At 38.4% G+C, this 19,032-nt stretch overlaps 2 protein-coding genes across 4 annotated transcripts in view; both read left to right on the top strand.

Moving 5' to 3' along the window:
* Positions 1 to 39: 39 nt before the first annotated feature.
* Positions 40 to 13,128, top strand: LOC124167512 (UPF0430 protein CG31712). The gene is made up of 5 exons (XM_046545444.1): positions 40 to 385; positions 555 to 683; positions 7,577 to 7,802; positions 11,066 to 11,149; positions 11,696 to 13,128. Exons 1-5 carry the CDS (start codon positions 246 to 248, stop codon positions 11,861 to 11,863), a joined length of 747 nt encoding a protein of 248 aa, XP_046401400.1. The 5' UTR covers positions 40 to 245; the 3' UTR covers positions 11,864 to 13,128.
* A 2,036-nt stretch (positions 13,129 to 15,164) lies between these two features.
* Positions 15,165 to 19,032, top strand: part of LOC124167510 (methyl farnesoate epoxidase-like) — a 28,072-nt gene continuing 24,204 nt past the window's right edge. Inside the window, exon 1 of one of the 3 annotated variants that reach the window (XM_046545443.1) lies at positions 15,165 to 15,554. The gene's annotated coding sequence lies outside the window, so the exon portion shown is untranslated. Of the gene's footprint in view, positions 15,559 to 19,032 lie in introns of all 3 variants that reach the window. The other 2 variants (XM_046545442.1, XM_046545441.1) reach the window with 2 other exon arrangements.

The following is a 19,032-nucleotide window of genomic DNA, read 5'->3' as shown; positions in this document are numbered from 1 at the left end:
TAAGTGTCCGCATTTACTTCTATTACTGTTATTTAGTTACATTTCGTAAAAATTTAGTCCCACTTATTCACTAACCCCCCTAAGTACTAATAACTTCGAAGGAGTCGAAATTGTAGTTATTGTAGTTAACGCAACTTCAGACCAGGGCGCTGTGCGTTCGGCAACGAAGAACGAAGGCATCATATCATTTGTTTGAGTGTGTCTATAATAAATTAAAATATAAGTAATTTTAACCGCAGATAAAAATGGGGAGGTCGAGAAGTAGAAGTAGAACCCCTCGCCGGCATCACAAGAGTAAGCATTCTAGGAAAAGATCAAAATCTCGCGAAAGGAGTGCCCACAATAAACACAGGGAAAAGTCCCGTGAAAGGAGTGCTAAATCTAGGTTAGTTAATTTATTGTACCTCTTCTGGCTTAATTTACTTACTATCATCAGTCAACGTTAGCAGTTGATAGGTGTTATTTGCCTCTACTTGTAAACGTTTACGTGGCGTTTTACTGCGTGAAGTTATTCTATCTCAAAGGAATGCACGTTTCCTCTTCATACTTTGCAGGAAACGCTCACTTTCCGAATCCTCTAGCAGTAGCTCCGCTTCTGATGACATTCGCAGTGGACGCATTAGAAGATCTCGTGATCGGAAGATGGATGAGGTGGAAAGATTGGCAGAAATGGAAAGACAAAGGTATTTGGTGTAAGAAAGATGTCCTGGCTGTCTTCAGTAAATTTCCAGACGAGTTCCTTGTGACTTCCAGCCTCTGTCTTCATGTTATTGCAGTAGATGTTTATGTTATTGGTATTAAGTGACTTTGAATATCACCTCTGTCCATGACCTAGGAGTTGTTTGAATGTCTGTTAACAATTTACTCGCTCAGTGATTCAAACTGAATTGTATTTTGGATAACGTTTATTCTTGTAGAATTCTCGGTGGTAGTATAGCATTCATGTTCCGGAAATATATTAGCATTTTTTCTGAGGTGTAGTTGTTACTCTTGAAAGTCACATGTTTGCTAAGTAGCATTCCGCTTAGGAATTGTTCTCCTTAGTTTCGAGTTTTGGTTTGGTCGTATATGGGTGTATTTGGTCGAATTCTAGAGCCACTGAAAAATATGATGCGTCTAACGTCTCAGAGAGCTGGATAGTTTTGATGGCATGTCCTAGGTGGCCTTCCTTCGGGAATCATGGCAAAATCTGATAGAATTTTTTTTAGTCCATACAACTCATTTTTATATTGGTCCTAACTGTCAAAACCTCTAGGCCATATGTTATGATGATGATTTTGTTGTGTTTTATATATGTAGGCTTCTGAAAATGCAATGGTTCCTATTATACATAAATTGCTTACTAAAAATAGATGAAGCATATGTGATCAAAGATTGCATTCAATTAAAACCTCTTTAAAAGGTCATCTCAAGTGCAAAATATTTTACAGGTAGCACATTTTTGAATGATGCAGAATGTTTTCTCTTTAGTGAAGATGTTCATTGATGTCAATGACTTATACCTAACGGAACTACTTAATAAGGTATCTTTAGCATATGTAATATTAATCATACTTAAAAAAGCATCTCACCACTCATTGATGACAATGGGAAGACTGAATAGTCTTAAGATGCATGGCAAGTATCATTATTCTTTTAGTGCTCTTCATTATACCCTCACCAATTCAATTTATTTACTTGGTCCATTATATTACATATACAGGGTTTGTCCAGAAAGTAATAGGACTGAGTCGATTTAAAAAAAATTATTGAGCCAATCATTACAATTCTTTAAAAACTTTCAAAATAGGCTCCTTCTGCGTCGATGCAGCGCTGCCAGTGCGATTTCCAAGCATTGAAGGCATCACGGAAGGCATTCTCCGGAATATCCTTGAGAGCCGAGGTGCATACTGCTTGGATCCCCTCTGTTGTCTCAAAATGCTTGCCTTTCATCAGCAATTTCAGGCAAGGAATCAAAAAAAAGTCTGGGGGGGCCAAATCTGGGCTGTACGGCAGCTGCGTAAGCGTTGGGATGCTGGCCTTGGTTAGGTAACTGTTCACAAGAAGGGCGGTGCGAGCCGCAATTTCTGGTTGTCAGTGAGCGCTTTTGGGACCATCTTCGAGCACACCTTGTGCATTTGCAAATGCTCCGTCACAATGTCATGAACCACAGATTTGGATAAATTTAACATCTGGGAAATTAAACGAATGCTTAGTCGACGGTCTGAGTTCAAAATTTTGCGCACACGAGTCACATTGTCGGTGTTTGTCGAAGTCGAGGGTCTTCCAGCACGGTCTTCATCAGCGACCTCTTCCCGGCCCTCCAAAAAGGCCTGGTGCCACCGAAACACACCACTTCTTGCTCAAGCAACATCTGGGTAAGCCTGCTTGATCATATCAAACGTCTCTGTCGCAGATTTACCGACTTTCACACAGAATTTAATCGCGTACTTCTGCTCTAACGAACGCTGCATTTTCGGCTTGCACCACTCACAGAAACACGTCGCGCAAAAATGTCTGTCCTGACTCTCCAGGTGCTCGGAGACAAACGACCAGCCGCTCGTTTGTTAGCTAGGAACGCCCTCTACCGAATCCAGTCGGTGCGCGCACGCTCCAAAGTATAGTCGCGGCGGAAGAAAATCAGTCCTATTACTTTCCGGACAAACCCTGTATGCTATCATAAGTATTTTCCTGTTTTCTTATGGGTCTTATTTTAGGGATGATAATGTTACTGTACTTTCACCCACTTGTCCAACTTTACTTCATCAAATCATTTATGTAGTGTGGTTCCTGAAATACCTCATTCTTCTTCTGCACTGCTCACGTTCTCTGTGCTTCCCCGTGATGAATTAGCGCATTTGTTTAAGTAGATAGTTACTGTAACAATATTACTTATGACGGAATCAAGTTAAATTTTGGTATTACGTAAAGGTAGGTCGAATGTACTTTTTTCCCCAATCCCAATCCTGAATTAAATCCAGGTAGTATTTGAATTGAATATACCGTATTATACACAGAATTAACTAACAGTTGGTCATAAGTATTGTGATGACAATTTCCTTTTCAAATAAATATTATGAAAATATAACTAATCATATAGTTTCAGAGATTTCTTTTTTAGAAAAAACTACAAAAAATACACAATAATGTATCAGAATACAATCCAGAACAAAAATTTTAATTGAGGCCCAAAAACTAAAGCCGAAATTGCATCTAGGGTACTGAAGCTAATCTTCTAAATAGCTTGTCTTCACAATTCAATTTATGTAGTATTTCCAACTCTTGCTAAATCTAAACTTGGTGATTTTATCCCACAAGCACTTTATAGGGAAGGAAAAGGACTAACATAAATGCTTGGCGTGATAAATGTAAACCAATCAACCATTGGAGTTGAGACAAAAAAAATGATGAGTAAATCTGGAATATACAGAGATTATTGTAAAGGGATCCTCACAGATTAAAAATCACTGGATCAGTTCAATTGAAAACAGGGTTGTACTATTCTTTGTAGTAAGATCATTGCTCTTGTCTTGTAGACTTGTCATTGTGAATACACTAAAATATTTTTGCTTTATCAAGGAATTTTATTGGTCATGAAGAAATTCTGTATTCAGCATTTGTGGCATTGTAAATCCATTGCAATGGGGAACTTTTAATTAAACTTGCTGTTGATCTTTTTGTTAAACTTGCCACTAATGAGTGCAAAATAGCAGGGTAAAATAACTGGGAGTAAACTGATCACTGAGCTGTGGCCAAGTCGATCTGTATGTAAACACATTTTCCTAGGAATCACTTTTACAGTCGTAGCTCACAGGGTGTCAAGTGACTGGGAAAGTCTGGAATTGTGTGTGAATATTTAGTCTCTGGAATTATATATGAATTAATTATGAATATTTGCCCCGACCGGCAATTTCGAAATCTTTTATTTTTTAAATTAATTTCAGTTAAAATTTTGCCCATTGAACACCCATTTTCTGGCCTAAAATGTGTTTGTTGTAATTGTAAGTGCAGTAGCTTAGTAGAGTTTTTACAGCCACATGGAAACGTGGAATGTCAGTCAAGAACACAGAATGGAAATGTTTAGCACCTAGAATTTGGAAAAAATCATGTACGCATTATATGTAAGATTAATGTTGCACTCTTGTACCCTTGATGAAAAGTACATCATTTCACCTAGGAAAAATTAATGAAAGCGTATATGTATGCGGTACTTGGGGTGAACACTTACTTAAGTAAGATTCAGAAACATGAAGAATAGAATTCCAGGTGACGTCAACATCTACTTATGAGGTCGAAGCAGATTCTTGGCTTGCATTGAATAAATTTAAATCTTACATACAATGTGTGTTTAACAACCTATTCCTTATTCTTGACAATACATAAATATAGTATTATTTAAAATTATTGAAGTAATTTTGGGTGTTTTAGAATTCCTATCCATTGCTGTAATCATGTAAGATTAACATGGAAGTTTGTCAAACTTCCTTGGAAAAGCAGGAATTATGCATGAATATTTCTGCTTTGATTGGGCTTGACACCCTGAGCTAAGCTAAGTGACACTGATATGTGATACTGTTTAGGGGTCTTCATTCAAGTTTCTGTGCTAAGATTTCTTCATTCATAGCACTACAATCATTAGATTTGCATACTGCATCCAGTGCCATCAGGCATTCTAAACTATGACTGATTGTCTTCCATATTGAATGACAGCAACGTGGCTGGAGCTTCATTTAAAGCATATGTTTGGATACTTTCTCTCTGTGAGTCAGCATTTCATCCTCTTCTGACACCTCTCTGGTTGGATGCATCAGTCAGCATTAGGGTGCATCTTAATTTAGAAAATCCCTTAAGTTAGCTTCATTCTAATTTCATTTTTGAGGGAAATCCCATTTGTCGTTTCGTGTAAGATCTATAAATGCTAACTATTGAAGTTCTTATGAATAATTATGATTGATTACTTCAATTTCGACTACTGAGACCATTTGTGAAGCTATTATTTAAAATTTCGGATCCAGATCCGATGTTTTCCACGACTTTGGATCCGATGAAAGGCAATATCCGATCCGACAATGTCTTGGATTTGTGTGGAAAGTTAGTCAAACTGGCTGCATGTAAATATGAATCCTGGGAATTTTGTCTATTTGAGATGTGAAGTTGCACCATTGGGCACATTCAGTGGAAGAAAGTGCTCGAAGCAATACCACAACAGCTGTGGAATTGCTCCATGAGTGAGACCACTACATTGCAGCTCAGTGAGTATGCTCATTCTTTTTTTGGAGTGGTCTTATTGGCTTCTACTTGCTTGAGCACTCAATGGTAATTGACATTCGCTCAAATATTGGTTCTTGGTGGCCGATAGTGTGTTGCTAGATGATTCAAAAGTCCCTACAAAGCACGTTTCTATTCGGGGAGGCTGAGAATGTGCTATGTAGCGGACAGAGCCTGTGGTGAGATATCTGAGTGCTCACTTCCCCTGAATGTGCCCATTGAACTTCATGAGAGAATGATTGTCTGGAAGAGATCAGTTACCACCCGATCATGTGGAATGTTACAGTCAGATCAGAAAAAGTAGAAAATTTGTTGTGGATCCATGATGACAATGAATATGTTAATCTCTGAAAAAATAGGAGCATTGAACAATGATCTCACAAGGCGTAAAATTCGAAGGGAACTCTTGAGTCATGTATCTCAATTAAATTATGAACCATTCAAATGTTATATAAAATAACTATGAGCCATTCAAATGTTATATAAAATGATTTTTTAGAGTTTTGACGAGGGATGTATGGATCCAGGATTTTTTCGGATTCGGATTGGATCCTTGATTTTCGGAGCCGGATCTTTCGGATCGGATATTTTCATATCCTAATGCATTTTTAAATTCCTACTATTAAACGAAGTAATTATTCAAGTTTATTCTCGGAACATACAATCAAAGGAATGCTTTTTAGATTTTCATACACATTTTAATATTTTTATGAATTAATAATCATATTTATAGGCTTTCAAGTTGTTTTTTAAAAACATCTTTACATGCTTAGGACCTAAACTGTTACGCTTGGGTTTGGAAATGAAAATAGGAAAAATCTTCGGATAAACCACTGACCGGTGGCGTAGCAAGAGGGGGAAGTCCGGGAGGTCCGGACCCCCCAAAATATAAAAAGACATTTACTTGCCTTCATAAAAGGAAACAAAATATTGAAAAATCATAAATTTACAATAGATTACTTTGAGAAATGAATTTTTTTCAATTATCAAGGGTGTTTAAATCAGTTTGAAACCCTCTCCTTTGTACCCTGTTTTTCAAAAATTTTACCCCCTGGTTTTGGATCCCCTCCCCCCAAACAAAATTCCAGGCTACCCCACAACCATCGACTAAATTCGGCGCGACATGCAACAGTGCATTCGAAGAGAGAATCGGAACTCTTTCCACCCTTATTGCATTCACTGAAGCTATTATTTAAAATTTCGGATCCAGATCCGATGTCTTCTACGACTTTGGATCTGATGTATCCGATGAAAGGCAATATCCATGGATATTTGGATCTGAGGTATCCGATCCGACCATCCCTAGTTTTGACCCTTCTTCCTACTTTTCTAGACTTTGTTAGCGCTTGGCATGACTCCATCCTTCATATAAAATTGTGAATCAACTACATGAAAACGTATACTGTTTAAGTATTCTAGAAGATAAGGTGTTATGGTCGATTTGGTAAAACTGTTACATAATTTACAGTTGAATGAAATGCCGTTTCAGTAGAAAATTGCATTCCATTCAACAGTAGATCTTCAGGTTTGCTGAATAAAATTTCTTCAAAAATCCATAATTCTACCAGTGTGGCATCATATGGAATCTTTCAGTGGCAGAAGCCAATATTGGCCACTGGTATAGTTAAAAGTTAATGTAGCTAGGAAATTAGAAATGGGAGTGTTGATAAGTGAAGCAATGAAAAGGCATAAAAAATGCCATTGGCATGTGAGCCTTTCATCTAGTGGCTGAATTCCACGTAAAAATATGTGAGCACAATTCATCTCTCAATGAACGAAAATTATAAATCAGTTTCTCATAAACCCCTTGTTATTCTAAGAAAGATATAGCTATAAAACTCCCTACCCCAAAATATTCTATTGAATACATGAAATGCCCCTGGGGTTTAGATGAAAAGGTACTTTCATTTGAAGGCATTGGACCTGTGGAGTATTTAGTTCTATGAAACTATCTTTTGACCATAGAATTTCTTTATTTCTCTCACTATAATGTAAGTCATGGTGGAATTTATAGACTCGGGAAGGAATTACCAGAGCACTATATACTTTATCATCAATTGCATTTCACTCATAGACAAGGAATGAAAGATTTTTGTGGATGCCTACTGTGATTAAGGTAATATGTCTTCATGTGAGAGATTCTGTCCCTGTGCACTTTTGGAAAGCAAGAATCCCCTACTAGTGGAGACTCAAGTCACAGCCTGGAGTTGTGAGGATGCATTGCCAGTGTGTTGTGTTGTTGGGGGCGTTCGATTCCTTCCATCTCCTGCTCCCCCTCTATCCTCCCCTCGGGAGGCAGTGAGTGATTGTAAGGTGGCCTGGTCCGCAGGCGCCAGAGGGAGTTGGAGCAGCGGACAGTGGAGGAGGAGACAGCCAAGCGCATAGAGGAGCTGGTGCGGAAGCGAGTGGAAGAGGAGCTGGAGAGGCGCAAGGAGGAGATAGAGGCAGAGGTGCTGCGCCGTGTGGAGGAGGCCAAGAAGATCATGGAGAGGCAGATGATGGAGGAGATGGAACGGCGGAGAGCCCAGCAGCTGGAGGAGGAGAAGAGGCGTGAGGTGAGGATAAAATCTTTTGGGAATGAAGTCGAATTGGTACATCAAAAGGTAGATGAGTTTTGCCGTAATCCTTGTCAAATTGAATATTTTTTACTCTGTTTGACGGAGTTCATAGTGATAGAAATTATGTAAATAAAGATAGTTGCACTTTTCCACAGTTATTTCATGCGTACGACTCGTTTTGGCCCACAGAGGCATCATCTTGGTCTAGTACCAGATGATGGCTCTGTGAGCCGAAACATGTTATACCCATCAATTAATTGTGGAAAAGTGCAACTACTTTTTATTTCAATACGTCGAACCTCCTCTATATCATGCCTGAATTGGTTGAACTTATTCAAAGGGTTCATACCAGTGAAGAAAACCAGGGAAAGATCAGGGAAATGAAATCAGGACTGGAAGTCATGGAAGCATTAGGGTAATTATATTGTGGTCAGGGAAAAAATCTTAAGGCACTGCATAAAGATGAAGTCATGCAATGAATCTTTCTCAGGCTTACAACCAGGTCAGGCTCTCCGTTTGTGCCAGCGTTTTGATGAAATACTTTTCTAAAAGTGATGGTTTGAGGCGTAACTTCGTGAAAGCGATTCATTATGAAAAATGAAAATGACCTGATGATGATGGCTAACGTTGAAACCATGGTTGTGTAAATGTGTGAATAAATATTCATGTGAAAGCACAAACTTTCTTCTTTTTTATTTTTCATATATACTTTTCTGTCATCTTCTAAGACGATTGATGCCGATTTTGAGAAATTGGCAATCGAAAGTTGCTATAAACCCTGTATAACTTTATCATGTACAGTGCACATGTGGTTGACTCTTGAAAGTTACATCCCTGGCTAGTCTAAGATCATTTCATGGAACGAGGCATCTCTTTGCATTTTTCCCTTGTTTCACTTTTGAAGCAGGGTTCCCACTCGACCGTGAAAACCTTAAAACCGTGAATAAGCCGTGAATTTCTTCCACCGTGAAAAAATCTGGAAATAGCCGTGAATTTCGTCACAAAACCTTAAATATCTCTCAAACTTGGTTGTAGAACAACAATAGACGGGATAAAAGAAAAAAAAACGATATTTCAATCATGTTTCAAGGTCATTCACGTGCAGGCAATGTCCACGCATTTACCTGCACACGTGTATTCGAAAGCGCAACTACTAATTGGTCCTTGTTTGCCATGACAGCACATTGACCTTAAGCCTGCGATTGGAAGACGTTCATCCTGGTAAAAAATCAGGCTCTCCTTCACTTCCCTGCCACCCTGCTCTCTCCATTTTCCCACTCACATCCTTTAAGCCGGACATGAATTTTGCTAACGATAGGTGACGTCATGAGAGATAGCACTGTCATTGCTGCGTTAGCATTCAAGGCATCTGTCGCGTTTGTTACATTTTTAGTTAACATGCGGCCGATGATTGTTACGTGATCAATATTTCTGCCTAAAATGCCTTATCTAAAAACCGTGAATTTGATGACATTTAGACCGTGAAAACCTGGAAAAACCGTGAATTTTATAATGTAGTTGGAGTGGGAACCCTGTGAGGCAAGAGCAAATATTGTATTTCCTCTACCCCCATCGGGCTTATTATTATCTATGAATGTTATCAATGGCAACAAAAATGAGAAAATATTTTTTTAATGTGTTCAGTCGCAGCAAAACCGCTTTAACACGTCCCATGCCACCCACCACCATACCAATACCTCCATAGCATAAGCACTCATAGATGGCGCAGAGTAGCGAACTTGCTCACCTGGTAGCCTGGCAGTGTGTCTAGCTGGCAACAATTTGTGCATAACCACTCATCTCTGAAAACATCCATGAACTTGCTTCCCTGGGCATCCAGTTTTTTAACCTACTTAATAGCCAATTTTGGAAAAAAAATTTATTTGATAAATTCGTCATATTCTCTTGTTCACTTCAGTATTATCATTTTCCTTCACGGTACACCTCTGACAATTGTCCCGTACAAACATATATGTACCGCATTTCCTGAAATTCTGGAGAGCTACTCGAGTGGTTTTTAAAGCTGGCCAGTCAGGTAAGCGAGTTGATTGGATGGTTTCAGGGATTAACAATGTTGCTTAGCCTGTTGCCAGCTAAGTTAGCAGGTTTGTTAAGCCTATATGAGCACATATGCTTTTGAGGTATCAATATAGCATATCCATGACTTAATATGCTATTTAGTATCCAGCAGTGTAATGAGACACCACACGGTGTCTCATTGCACTGCTGGGTAAAATTCTTGGCACTTATGTATGTTATAGTAACTCCATTGAGGCCTTGCAGGGAGTGCATTAAGAATTTATGCTGGTGAATGCACAATTCATGAGTATTACTTTTTAGCCCTTTTGTTTTTTAATTGCAATCGTATGTGATGTTCATTGAGATGGTTAGTCAAAATGAGGATTGAGAGAATGTGCTTAATTCACTCCTTTTATTTTTAAGTGAATACATACTTTCTCCGTCTACTTGAGCCACATATAGTACCACTTTCTAATAACTATATGATTTAGCTTAATCACATGATTGATATGCTATTAACTGATAAAGTAGTATGTTGACAAGCCTACGATTTGTTTTTATCATAATTCATGAGGTATGGCAAACAGTATGTCAGTTTTTTTGTTTAAATAATGCACATATTCTAGCAGTAATGAATATTTTCTTATGCTTAGACATGTACTGCCAGAAGAGCCTGTATAAAATTCAGATTTTCAAATGCACTATCCAGATATTGTAGCACAGGAAGGCTATTTTTGTGGCCATCCATCAATGATATGTGCTTAGTTTTTTTGGAAATTTTCATGAAAATAATGTACACTTCATTTCTTGCGCTAGCATCAGAAGGAGATTTATGTATTTATTCCATTGAACAAGATACAAAGTTAAATTAAAAAAGAAGAACTTTGTGCTTTCACATTAATATTTATTCACGACCATGGTTTCAACGTTAGACGTCATCATCAGGTGAACTCTACAGAGGTCCATCACATCCTTTTATACCAGGCTAGGAGGGATAGGGAGGAAGGTAATTAGGTTGAACGGATTGGTCAACCATGGTTGTGAATAAATATTAATGTGAAAGCACAAAGTTCTTCTTTTTTAATTTAATTATGAATCGCTTTCACCAAGTTACGCCTCAAACAATCAAGATACAAAGTAGTTTTATTGGCAAGAACTTCATTTTTCATTTGACATTTATTATTTGAAATTTTTTTGTTAAAAATCATTATTCTAAACAGCATTTGCTCTTGTTTTTACAGGAGGAGGAGGGTAAGAAAAGAGCTGAACTGGAAAGGATAATGGCTGAAAATGATCGCAAGATTGAAGAAGCTCAGAAGAAATTGGTGAGTAAAAGATCACTATAGGTTTTACAATAACCATGTTGTAGTTCTTTGCCGCTTCTATTCTTTTATTAATGATGGGGGATGAGTAATCGAGGTCTGTTCTTTGGATTATAATTATTTATTTATCAAATTTTACCTCTTAATATCATTTCTTTATTCTAACATCCTCAGGGCTTATGTTCACGCTCAGTAGTTTGAGAAAATTAAGACCTAACCTTAATAATATCTCATCCCTATCATGTGTAGTAACCTTCACATTAACATAGCTGTGGCTCATGGGTGTCTTCCTAGTTACTATTAGTTAAAACTTGAATTTTCTCAGTTACTGCAAGCAAATACATATGTACTTTTATGTGAGAAATTCAGGGAAAGGTCATGAATTATGTATTCCTGCAGATATAACTCACATTTTTATGCAAATCGTTAATGTTTATAAACTTTGCCAAAGCATTGGCTGTTATTGGATTTGATGAATATTTTATATGGAAATTAATGACAATGAAAGATTTATCTACCTCGTAATGGCTAATTGGTCATACTTTTCAGGCTGAGGAGAGATTGGCAATGGTGGAGGCCCAACGAAAAATTGAGGAGGAAAGACAAAGACTTAGAAAAGAGCAAGAGAAGAGGGTGAAGGAAGAGCAAAAGAAAATTTTGGGGAAGAATAACTCGCGACCAAAACTTTCATTCACCCTTAAGCCTGCAGTATCATGAGATAAACTATCCCTCATAGGCATGTGTAAGCCTTGCCCTTCCAAATCCCTCTCGCAGATCATACCTGTGGCTGTGTTCGCATCAATCTATATGTTGAACATTGTTGGCTGGCGATTGGCCCTTCAGAAATTGCCTCCTCTGGAAAACAGGATGGTGTTGTGGAGAATGAGGAGGCATCTCGCCATCGTGGAAAGTGGAAAACAGAGTGTTTACTGTGGCACACATTGCTATCCTCCTTGGATGACTTTTCTAATTCTGCCCGTCGCCATTTCTGTGGCCTTAAGAACATGTGGCACGGTCACTTTAGGAGTGAATGCTGTCAGGAGAAATAGTCATCATGTTTATGTTTACCTCGATAAATTGGGCTGACCCATTGCTTTTACGGTCCTTATGAAGAATTATGAAAGGATAAAGGGGGACATATCTAGTGAGAGTGTATTTTGTTGATTTAAGGATTGAGAGTTGATTGGCAGATACTTTGGATGTGTGGATTGAAGATTTTTTTTTTGTTTTTAATGACCCCAATGCATTTGGAGCACATAGGAACTATATTTCTGGCAAAGACATGAATTTATGCCAGCATGTGTGTGTGTCAGACTGAATGAATGCCTGTGTGGATGATGATATGAGTGTGGTTTTGGCTTTGCCTGAACTTCTTTAAATTGAATAGTACATTTTGTCTTTGCTGAACTTCGGTTTATGCCTTCGATTTTCTGAAGGCATAGATTCCTTTATTATCAAATCCTCTTTTTTATCAGTAATGGATTATTATTGTACATTATCAAGGCATAATAGAGGAGAATATCATAATTGTGAAAATGATGCACTATTGAATTAAGATTTTTTTACTGGAAATAATCAAGGGAACTTCCAGCAAATACACAATGGAAACCTCCATTCTAATCAGATGTCATTTAATATTGTACCCTGGTGATAAGAAGACATGTCTCTCATGGCACTATTTGGATGTAGGTAGGAGCTCTGTAAGTAGCTTTTCTAAATTATGTATTCTTTTAACCCCAATTATTTTCTGGAGAGATTGCTCAAAGAAAATTTAGACTAAGCTGTGAAGTGACCTGTTACAGTTTTTGTTGCAGAGCTTAACAGTAATTTTTATTTCTGTCATCACCATAAGGTATTCATTATTTGTTATTTTGGATGGGCTGTTATTTCCTGAAATCATTACTGCATGTAGTCTGTATGATTGATGTTCTCCTGAAGTAAAAGTCCTGCTATTTGGAGTAAAAGATAAATGTACAAATCTATACCCTTTCTCATTTCTACCCTTTTTTATATTATTTTTACCTTATGTTATTGTGAAAAATTGTGGTATATAATTATGTGCAGGTAGCCCAAGAGAGGCAAAGTTCAAATATGTACTGGTTTTTAGAAATTCAGTGTCACCATTTGGTTTTTTATCATATCAGGATGAATATGATAAGGATGAATTTATTGAGATAGGTGAGATACTTTGATGAGGCTCATTCATATTCTGAGCAGCTGCTGAGATCATTGCAGTATAGGAAACTCAAAGGAACCAAAGACGTGAGTGCAGCGAAGCTAATATAGCCTTAGCTCCTTTGTTGTCTGTGCTCCTATTGTTTTATTGACTTCGAGATTTTTTATTGAAATCAAACATTTTTCCGAATGCCTTTCAAATTCTCTATTAGCTGGGAAATACCAGTGGTTAAACCACACTTAATACTCCTTAGATATGTGCCTAAACCTCATAAACCCTACACCTAATTTTTGTTCATATTTGAAAAGTAGGTTTTTCTCATTTGAAGGGTACTGTGAAAGCCTGCTTCAGAATTTGAAATGTTGGAGTAATTAATTGGTGCTTTCTTTGAGAAAGATAATAGTAGACTCAAATGTGATAACTATGTCATAAGTCAAAACTTGATATAAAAATGGAAAATTAAATGACCACACTACTCGAATAATGTTTAATTGAACGGCACAAATTATCTATTAAGATTAATGCTATTCCTGGAATAATTTGTGGCAATTGTTTATTAAAAACTAGCGTGAGTTACATATGTGATTTTAGCCATTTTTTGCTGTTTTTTTCTATGACCTGTGCCCCCATATCACCCGTTTCATACCATCTTGTACATATTTAGTCCTCTCACTAAGGCTCAAGTGCGTAATTCCAACCATAAGGAACAGAATTTAGTGCCGAAAATGGCTTCAGGACCCTCAAAAACCCTCGAGTAAGCTGATTGCAGTTCGATGGCACAACTTGGCGACTTCCGTTTTCCAGAGGAGCATCTGCGAGCTTTTACAGGTTTGTCATGGGAACAAGTTATTGACTTACGTAGCATGTTAATGTCAATGAGAAATTCGGACCTGTTGCGTCTGACCAGTAAAATCCCATATCTACTCTCATGACACTTATTCAGGTGGGGAGGTAATATGAGAGAAATGTAATACTTCCTCCGATGATGTGGGATTATTCCTTTTTGGTCTTAAAAGAGGGCAGTAACCCTCCTTTCCTCCCCCTGGATCCATCACTGACCTAAAGGCAATTCCAGCATGCTAGCACATATGTGCACCTCTCCTTAAGCGAGAATTCCCAAGATTGCCACATTGAATACCTCCAACTTGATGTGCATGCAAATGTGAGAAACTATAGAAATTCTACATGCATTGAAATCTGTGCTTTGATGAAGATGTGAGACCACCGGGTGAATGCCCTGCCCCATGAAATCAGGTTCCCTCCTCAATATGCTTCGTTATGTACTCCTCCATTCACCTCGGAATATAGCTTCATTCATTCATATTTTGGCCAATATGATAATCCAGTGCTCCTACATTTTTGGTATGAATTAATTATGGGGGCTCTGCTACATATTATTAAACAGGCAGACATCAGTGAAAGATAACTGGGCTGTATACACTGGATTACAACTACCACACTAGCGGTTGGGAAAGAATGGAACAGAAGGCTAGTTCTGGAAATGTGCATCCTTGACATAATATGATATTAGGATGAGGCGATGTTCAGCTTAGGTTATTTGCTCTGTGGAGTAAGGATGCAGAGAAACCCAGCATTGGCATTGGTCTGCTCTTTAAAAGGCGCCTAGGAGACTGGTGCCCAATGTCCTAACTGATGGCCAGAGTACTGAACTTGGTCCTCCACTAAGCTATCAAGCAAGATTCGGGCATCCTCTGGATATCCGCCACCAACAAGATTTGAACCCGGGCCTTCCGGAGGAAAACCCAGAACACTAGCCACTGTAGCTGTCCAATCCTATGCCGTTTTTCTTTATAGTCCCATTCCCAGATCTGCTTATCGTGTGCACGGACGTTTTACGGAATTTTCTCCCCTCTATTCGGATCTCCATAGCAAAAAATCACGCGGAACCGAACTGTCGACGTGTGTTGACATCGAGAACTTATCTTTTGAGGCGGCAACTAAGATCTCCCTGCAGTGTGTGGGAGATGACTGGCAGAATTTTTGTCGCTGTGAGTTTTAACCCGTAAAATCGTTGTCGGAGGCGAGGCATCACGGCCTCTCCCTTGTGACCTTCGTGTGCATCAGTTGTTAGCATGCCGGAGGGGGGGAAACTCCAGCGAGCAGTGACCTTCAAAGAGTAATCTTCGATGGGTGTCGGAACGAGCGTGTAAACATCGCACTGCCCAGACGAAGTCTTCGGAGAACAACCGGGCACAGCTGACCGACTTTCTGTTAAGTATGCATTTATTTTCTATCGAAGTTTTCAGTCATGTCATGTGTGTACGGGACAAATGTCTTTATTCGATCGCAATTAGTTTTTAAAAAAGTTATCCAAATTTCTATCCGCTTGGTTTTGTTATTTAGCTTTAAATTTGTTAAGAAGTGGGCTTTTTCCTGAAGCGGCGTTCCTGGGTCCGACGGAAGATACCTCACGAAAAAGAAAGCTTTTTACGAGTAGAATGCTTGTGGAAATGGGAATGCTAGGGTTCACGAGGGACTCAATACATGGTGAATGTTTTCGTCGATATCTAACGGATCTTTTAACTTTCTGTGATTATAACTAAACCTGTCTTTGTTAGGTGGAAGATTTCATTTTTATCACCATGCCAATTTTTACCGGCCAGTTTATATAATTATTCTATAGCCTTTGTAAATAATCAGCGTCGAAATTTGTTCGCGGCATAGCTCGGCGACGAAAGATAGGGGCGGGAGGAAGGGAAGCATTATATAACTTCCTCGAGTGCTCACATATTCTCGTCGCGTCTTCGATGACGGGGCGACGGAATGTAAATATTACGTGCTGTTTCGTGGTGAAATAAAATTAATAAGCTCATTTTTCTTCTACCAATTGAATTTAATTATTTTCTTGACGTTCGTAATATATTTCGTGATATCCGTATTCATTTATGTATACTCTTATTGTTATCGCATAAGGTTTACACTAATGATTATCTAGATGTAAACGCATTTTGGAACAGAACTATTCGAAGTCGCTTGTTTAACTCATTGTCATTGGCGGATTCAGGGAGGGATCACAGGGGTCATGACCCCCCCAAATTTTATTTTAAAAATTCTGTGCGATAGTTTTTGTATCACTGAGTGTCTAGAATTGATCAATTTATTGTTTTTTTTATTAAAAAATTAATTTTAGGCTCCAAATGCAATTTAAAAATGTTATTTCTTTTAATTACGCAGAAGGACCCCCCTCTCTCCATGGAGGATATTCCATACTCCCCTCCCCGTACCCAGGTCATGACCCCTCCAAATTTGATGCTGAATCCGTCCCTTGTTTAACTAGTCAATTAGATGCAATAATCATGATTAATGAATGGGCCTGCAGGCCCATTCAGGGGTGCGGAGGTCGGGGGAGAGGGACTTTTTTCCCAGGCTCCACTTTAAGATGTGGTGGAAAAAGCCCATTGAAAGCATTCTCGGCATTCATACAGGTGGTGCAGGGGAAAGACATAAGGTCAATTCTATGAATACATCTTTGGTATCCAAATCTTTGGGGGGTTGGGTAGGGGTTCATTTGGAGAGGGTACACTTAAATGATCGCATCCTCCAAACATTTAGGGGGGTCTTTGAACTCCCTTGCTTGCTAGTGTCTTGTTTCTGTCCCAAAAATGTCTACGGATGGCACTTGAAAAATTTTCAAATGAATTTATTTTTAATGTATGGAACAAAAATGAGGTGTAGTGAGCAGGTGAACCATCCTATTTTAACCTATTAATTCATAGCACTGCAATTCTAGGATATGTGCACTGCAGCATAGCTGCAAAGGTTATATTACAATAAATATATCAAAGGCACTACGGAGGAAATATGTGGTATGAATTTTGAAGAAGTTTGATGAAGAAATTAAATTTTGCAGCTTAAGGTCAAAGGCTTTTTTTGAGTATTCCCCCAGGTGAATCATGGAGAGGCATCTACTAGTTAGGGTGGAGGTACCCAGGAGGTTTAGCCAAGGCTCTAGCCACTTTGACAATAGAGACCTACAAATTAATTGCAAAACCAGGTTTCTTCGACACCATAATCCATGACCACCTGTACTCAAGCCTGGGTCCACACATTAACACCCTTAACCATTCACCCTCTGTTTGCCTTCTAATCTAAGCAATTGTCTCTGCCTCAACCAACCTTGACCCCACCAAATATTCCAGATCGGATCTTAAGAGTTAAGGATGACCTTGGCATCAGTGCCTGGTGTAGTCTACATCCCTTGTGAGAGTGGCCTTGCCTTTGTTGGTGAGACCTCAGTTATGGTGGAAGCTGGAATTAAGGAACTTAAGAGGCACTTTAGACTTTTTTAAACATAAAAAATCGGCATTGGCAGAGCATAACCTCGTTCTCACCTTCTGTATCAATTTAAACCACCAAAATCCTATGCTGGTCACATGATTCATACTAGCTGGCTGGTATATTGAGATAGGCTAATAAAAGAGGCAATTGAAATAAGCCTGGAGAAGAAAAAGCTTAGTTGAGACTCAGGGGAGAGCATCAGCCAAATATGGAGAGACTAATTACTCCACAAAAGAGAATCATTGTGGTGACAATTCCAACTGCCTTGAAAGAATTTCAATTGACCAGTCAACAATGAGTCTCAACCTAACAATATAATAATATGGTGATGGTTTTCCGGGTTTACAAACTATTAATTATTAACTACGGTGTAAACCCGGAAAACCATCACCAATCAACTAACCGCGGAAGCCTCCGTAATAATATAATAATATAAGTATAAAAAACTCGCCAGTCAGTATCAACCATTTCAAAGCAGTGCAAGGGGATGGCCATGGCCACCTATAATACAGGCCGGAACATGCAATTTGGCGACAGCGCTTTACGTGACGTCAGGGGTGCTACTCTGAACATCGCCTGGGGTGCGGTGCGGTGGATCGGCCTCTCAGCTGTTGACGTTAATACGGTTGGACCTCCGTTCACTTTCCCTAAAGTTAAGCTAAAAATTACGGTAGGGTTGAGTTATTCGAGTAGTTATATTTCGTATTTTAACAGCTATTTATTAAAAGTAATCGTGAGAACTAATAACAAGCCAAGGGATACGAGAGATTATGCACGGAAATATATTTAAGTACTGCGATCGACGTCCCAGAAGTTCAGACCAAGAAGGAAATACCGTTTAGTTTACTACTTAACCCATTGGTTGTTAATATGGAAGAACACCCTATAAAATTTATTGACTTAGAAATAAAGAGCGGCTTTTAAATAAACATCATTTCACCTCCCTGCATAACCTAAAAAATTAACATGTTAAAAAGTAATGCGTTATTTTCTAGCACCTTTCGTCGCGGTATTTCAGGAGAGAAAAATAATTTATGAAGTTCAACAACATTTATTTAAAATAAAAATCAGATATATACATTTTCCGGTAAACATTTCATATTGAAGAGGTCAAACAATGTCACAAGACATGGCCATAAAAGCATAAATATTACTCCAGAAAGTGGAATAAATAAAAGCTGCCACAGGTTCTTAATTTCAATTTCAGCTGGAAACAACCTCCATAGATCTTGCCATTTGAAGTTCACCGATGAACCGTCACCAGCAATAGCTATCAGTTTCACAGGCACCACATTACCTGTTGGAAAAAAAAATGATCAGTACAAATGTTAGGGCTAATTAGAAAACTATGTGATATAAAAAGAAACTAGTCTTAGCATTATATAAATTGGACATCGTTTAAAAAATATGA

Source organism: Ischnura elegans, chromosome 11 (genome assembly GCF_921293095.1).
Source record: "Ischnura elegans chromosome 11, ioIscEleg1.1, whole genome shotgun sequence".
NCBI lineage: Eukaryota > Metazoa > Arthropoda > Insecta > Odonata > Coenagrionidae > Ischnura > Ischnura elegans.
This window is presented reverse-complemented; position numbering and strand designations above follow the sequence as displayed.

What these genes read in the sequence shown, in the direction of transcription:
- LOC124167512 (XM_046545444.1), top strand. Translation starts at nt 246, where the DNA reads ATGGGGAGGTCGAGAAGTAGAAGTAGAACCCCTCGCCGGCATCACAAG. An exon ending in GCAGAAATGGAAAGACAAAG is followed by an intron (nt 684 to 7,576) that starts GTATTTGGTGTA and finishes CCTGGTCCGCAG; the next exon opens with GCGCCAGAGGGAGTTGGAGC. An exon ending in AGGAGGAGAAGAGGCGTGAG is followed by an intron (nt 7,803 to 11,065) that starts GTGAGGATAAAA and finishes TTGTTTTTACAG; the next exon opens with GAGGAGGAGGGTAAGAAAAG.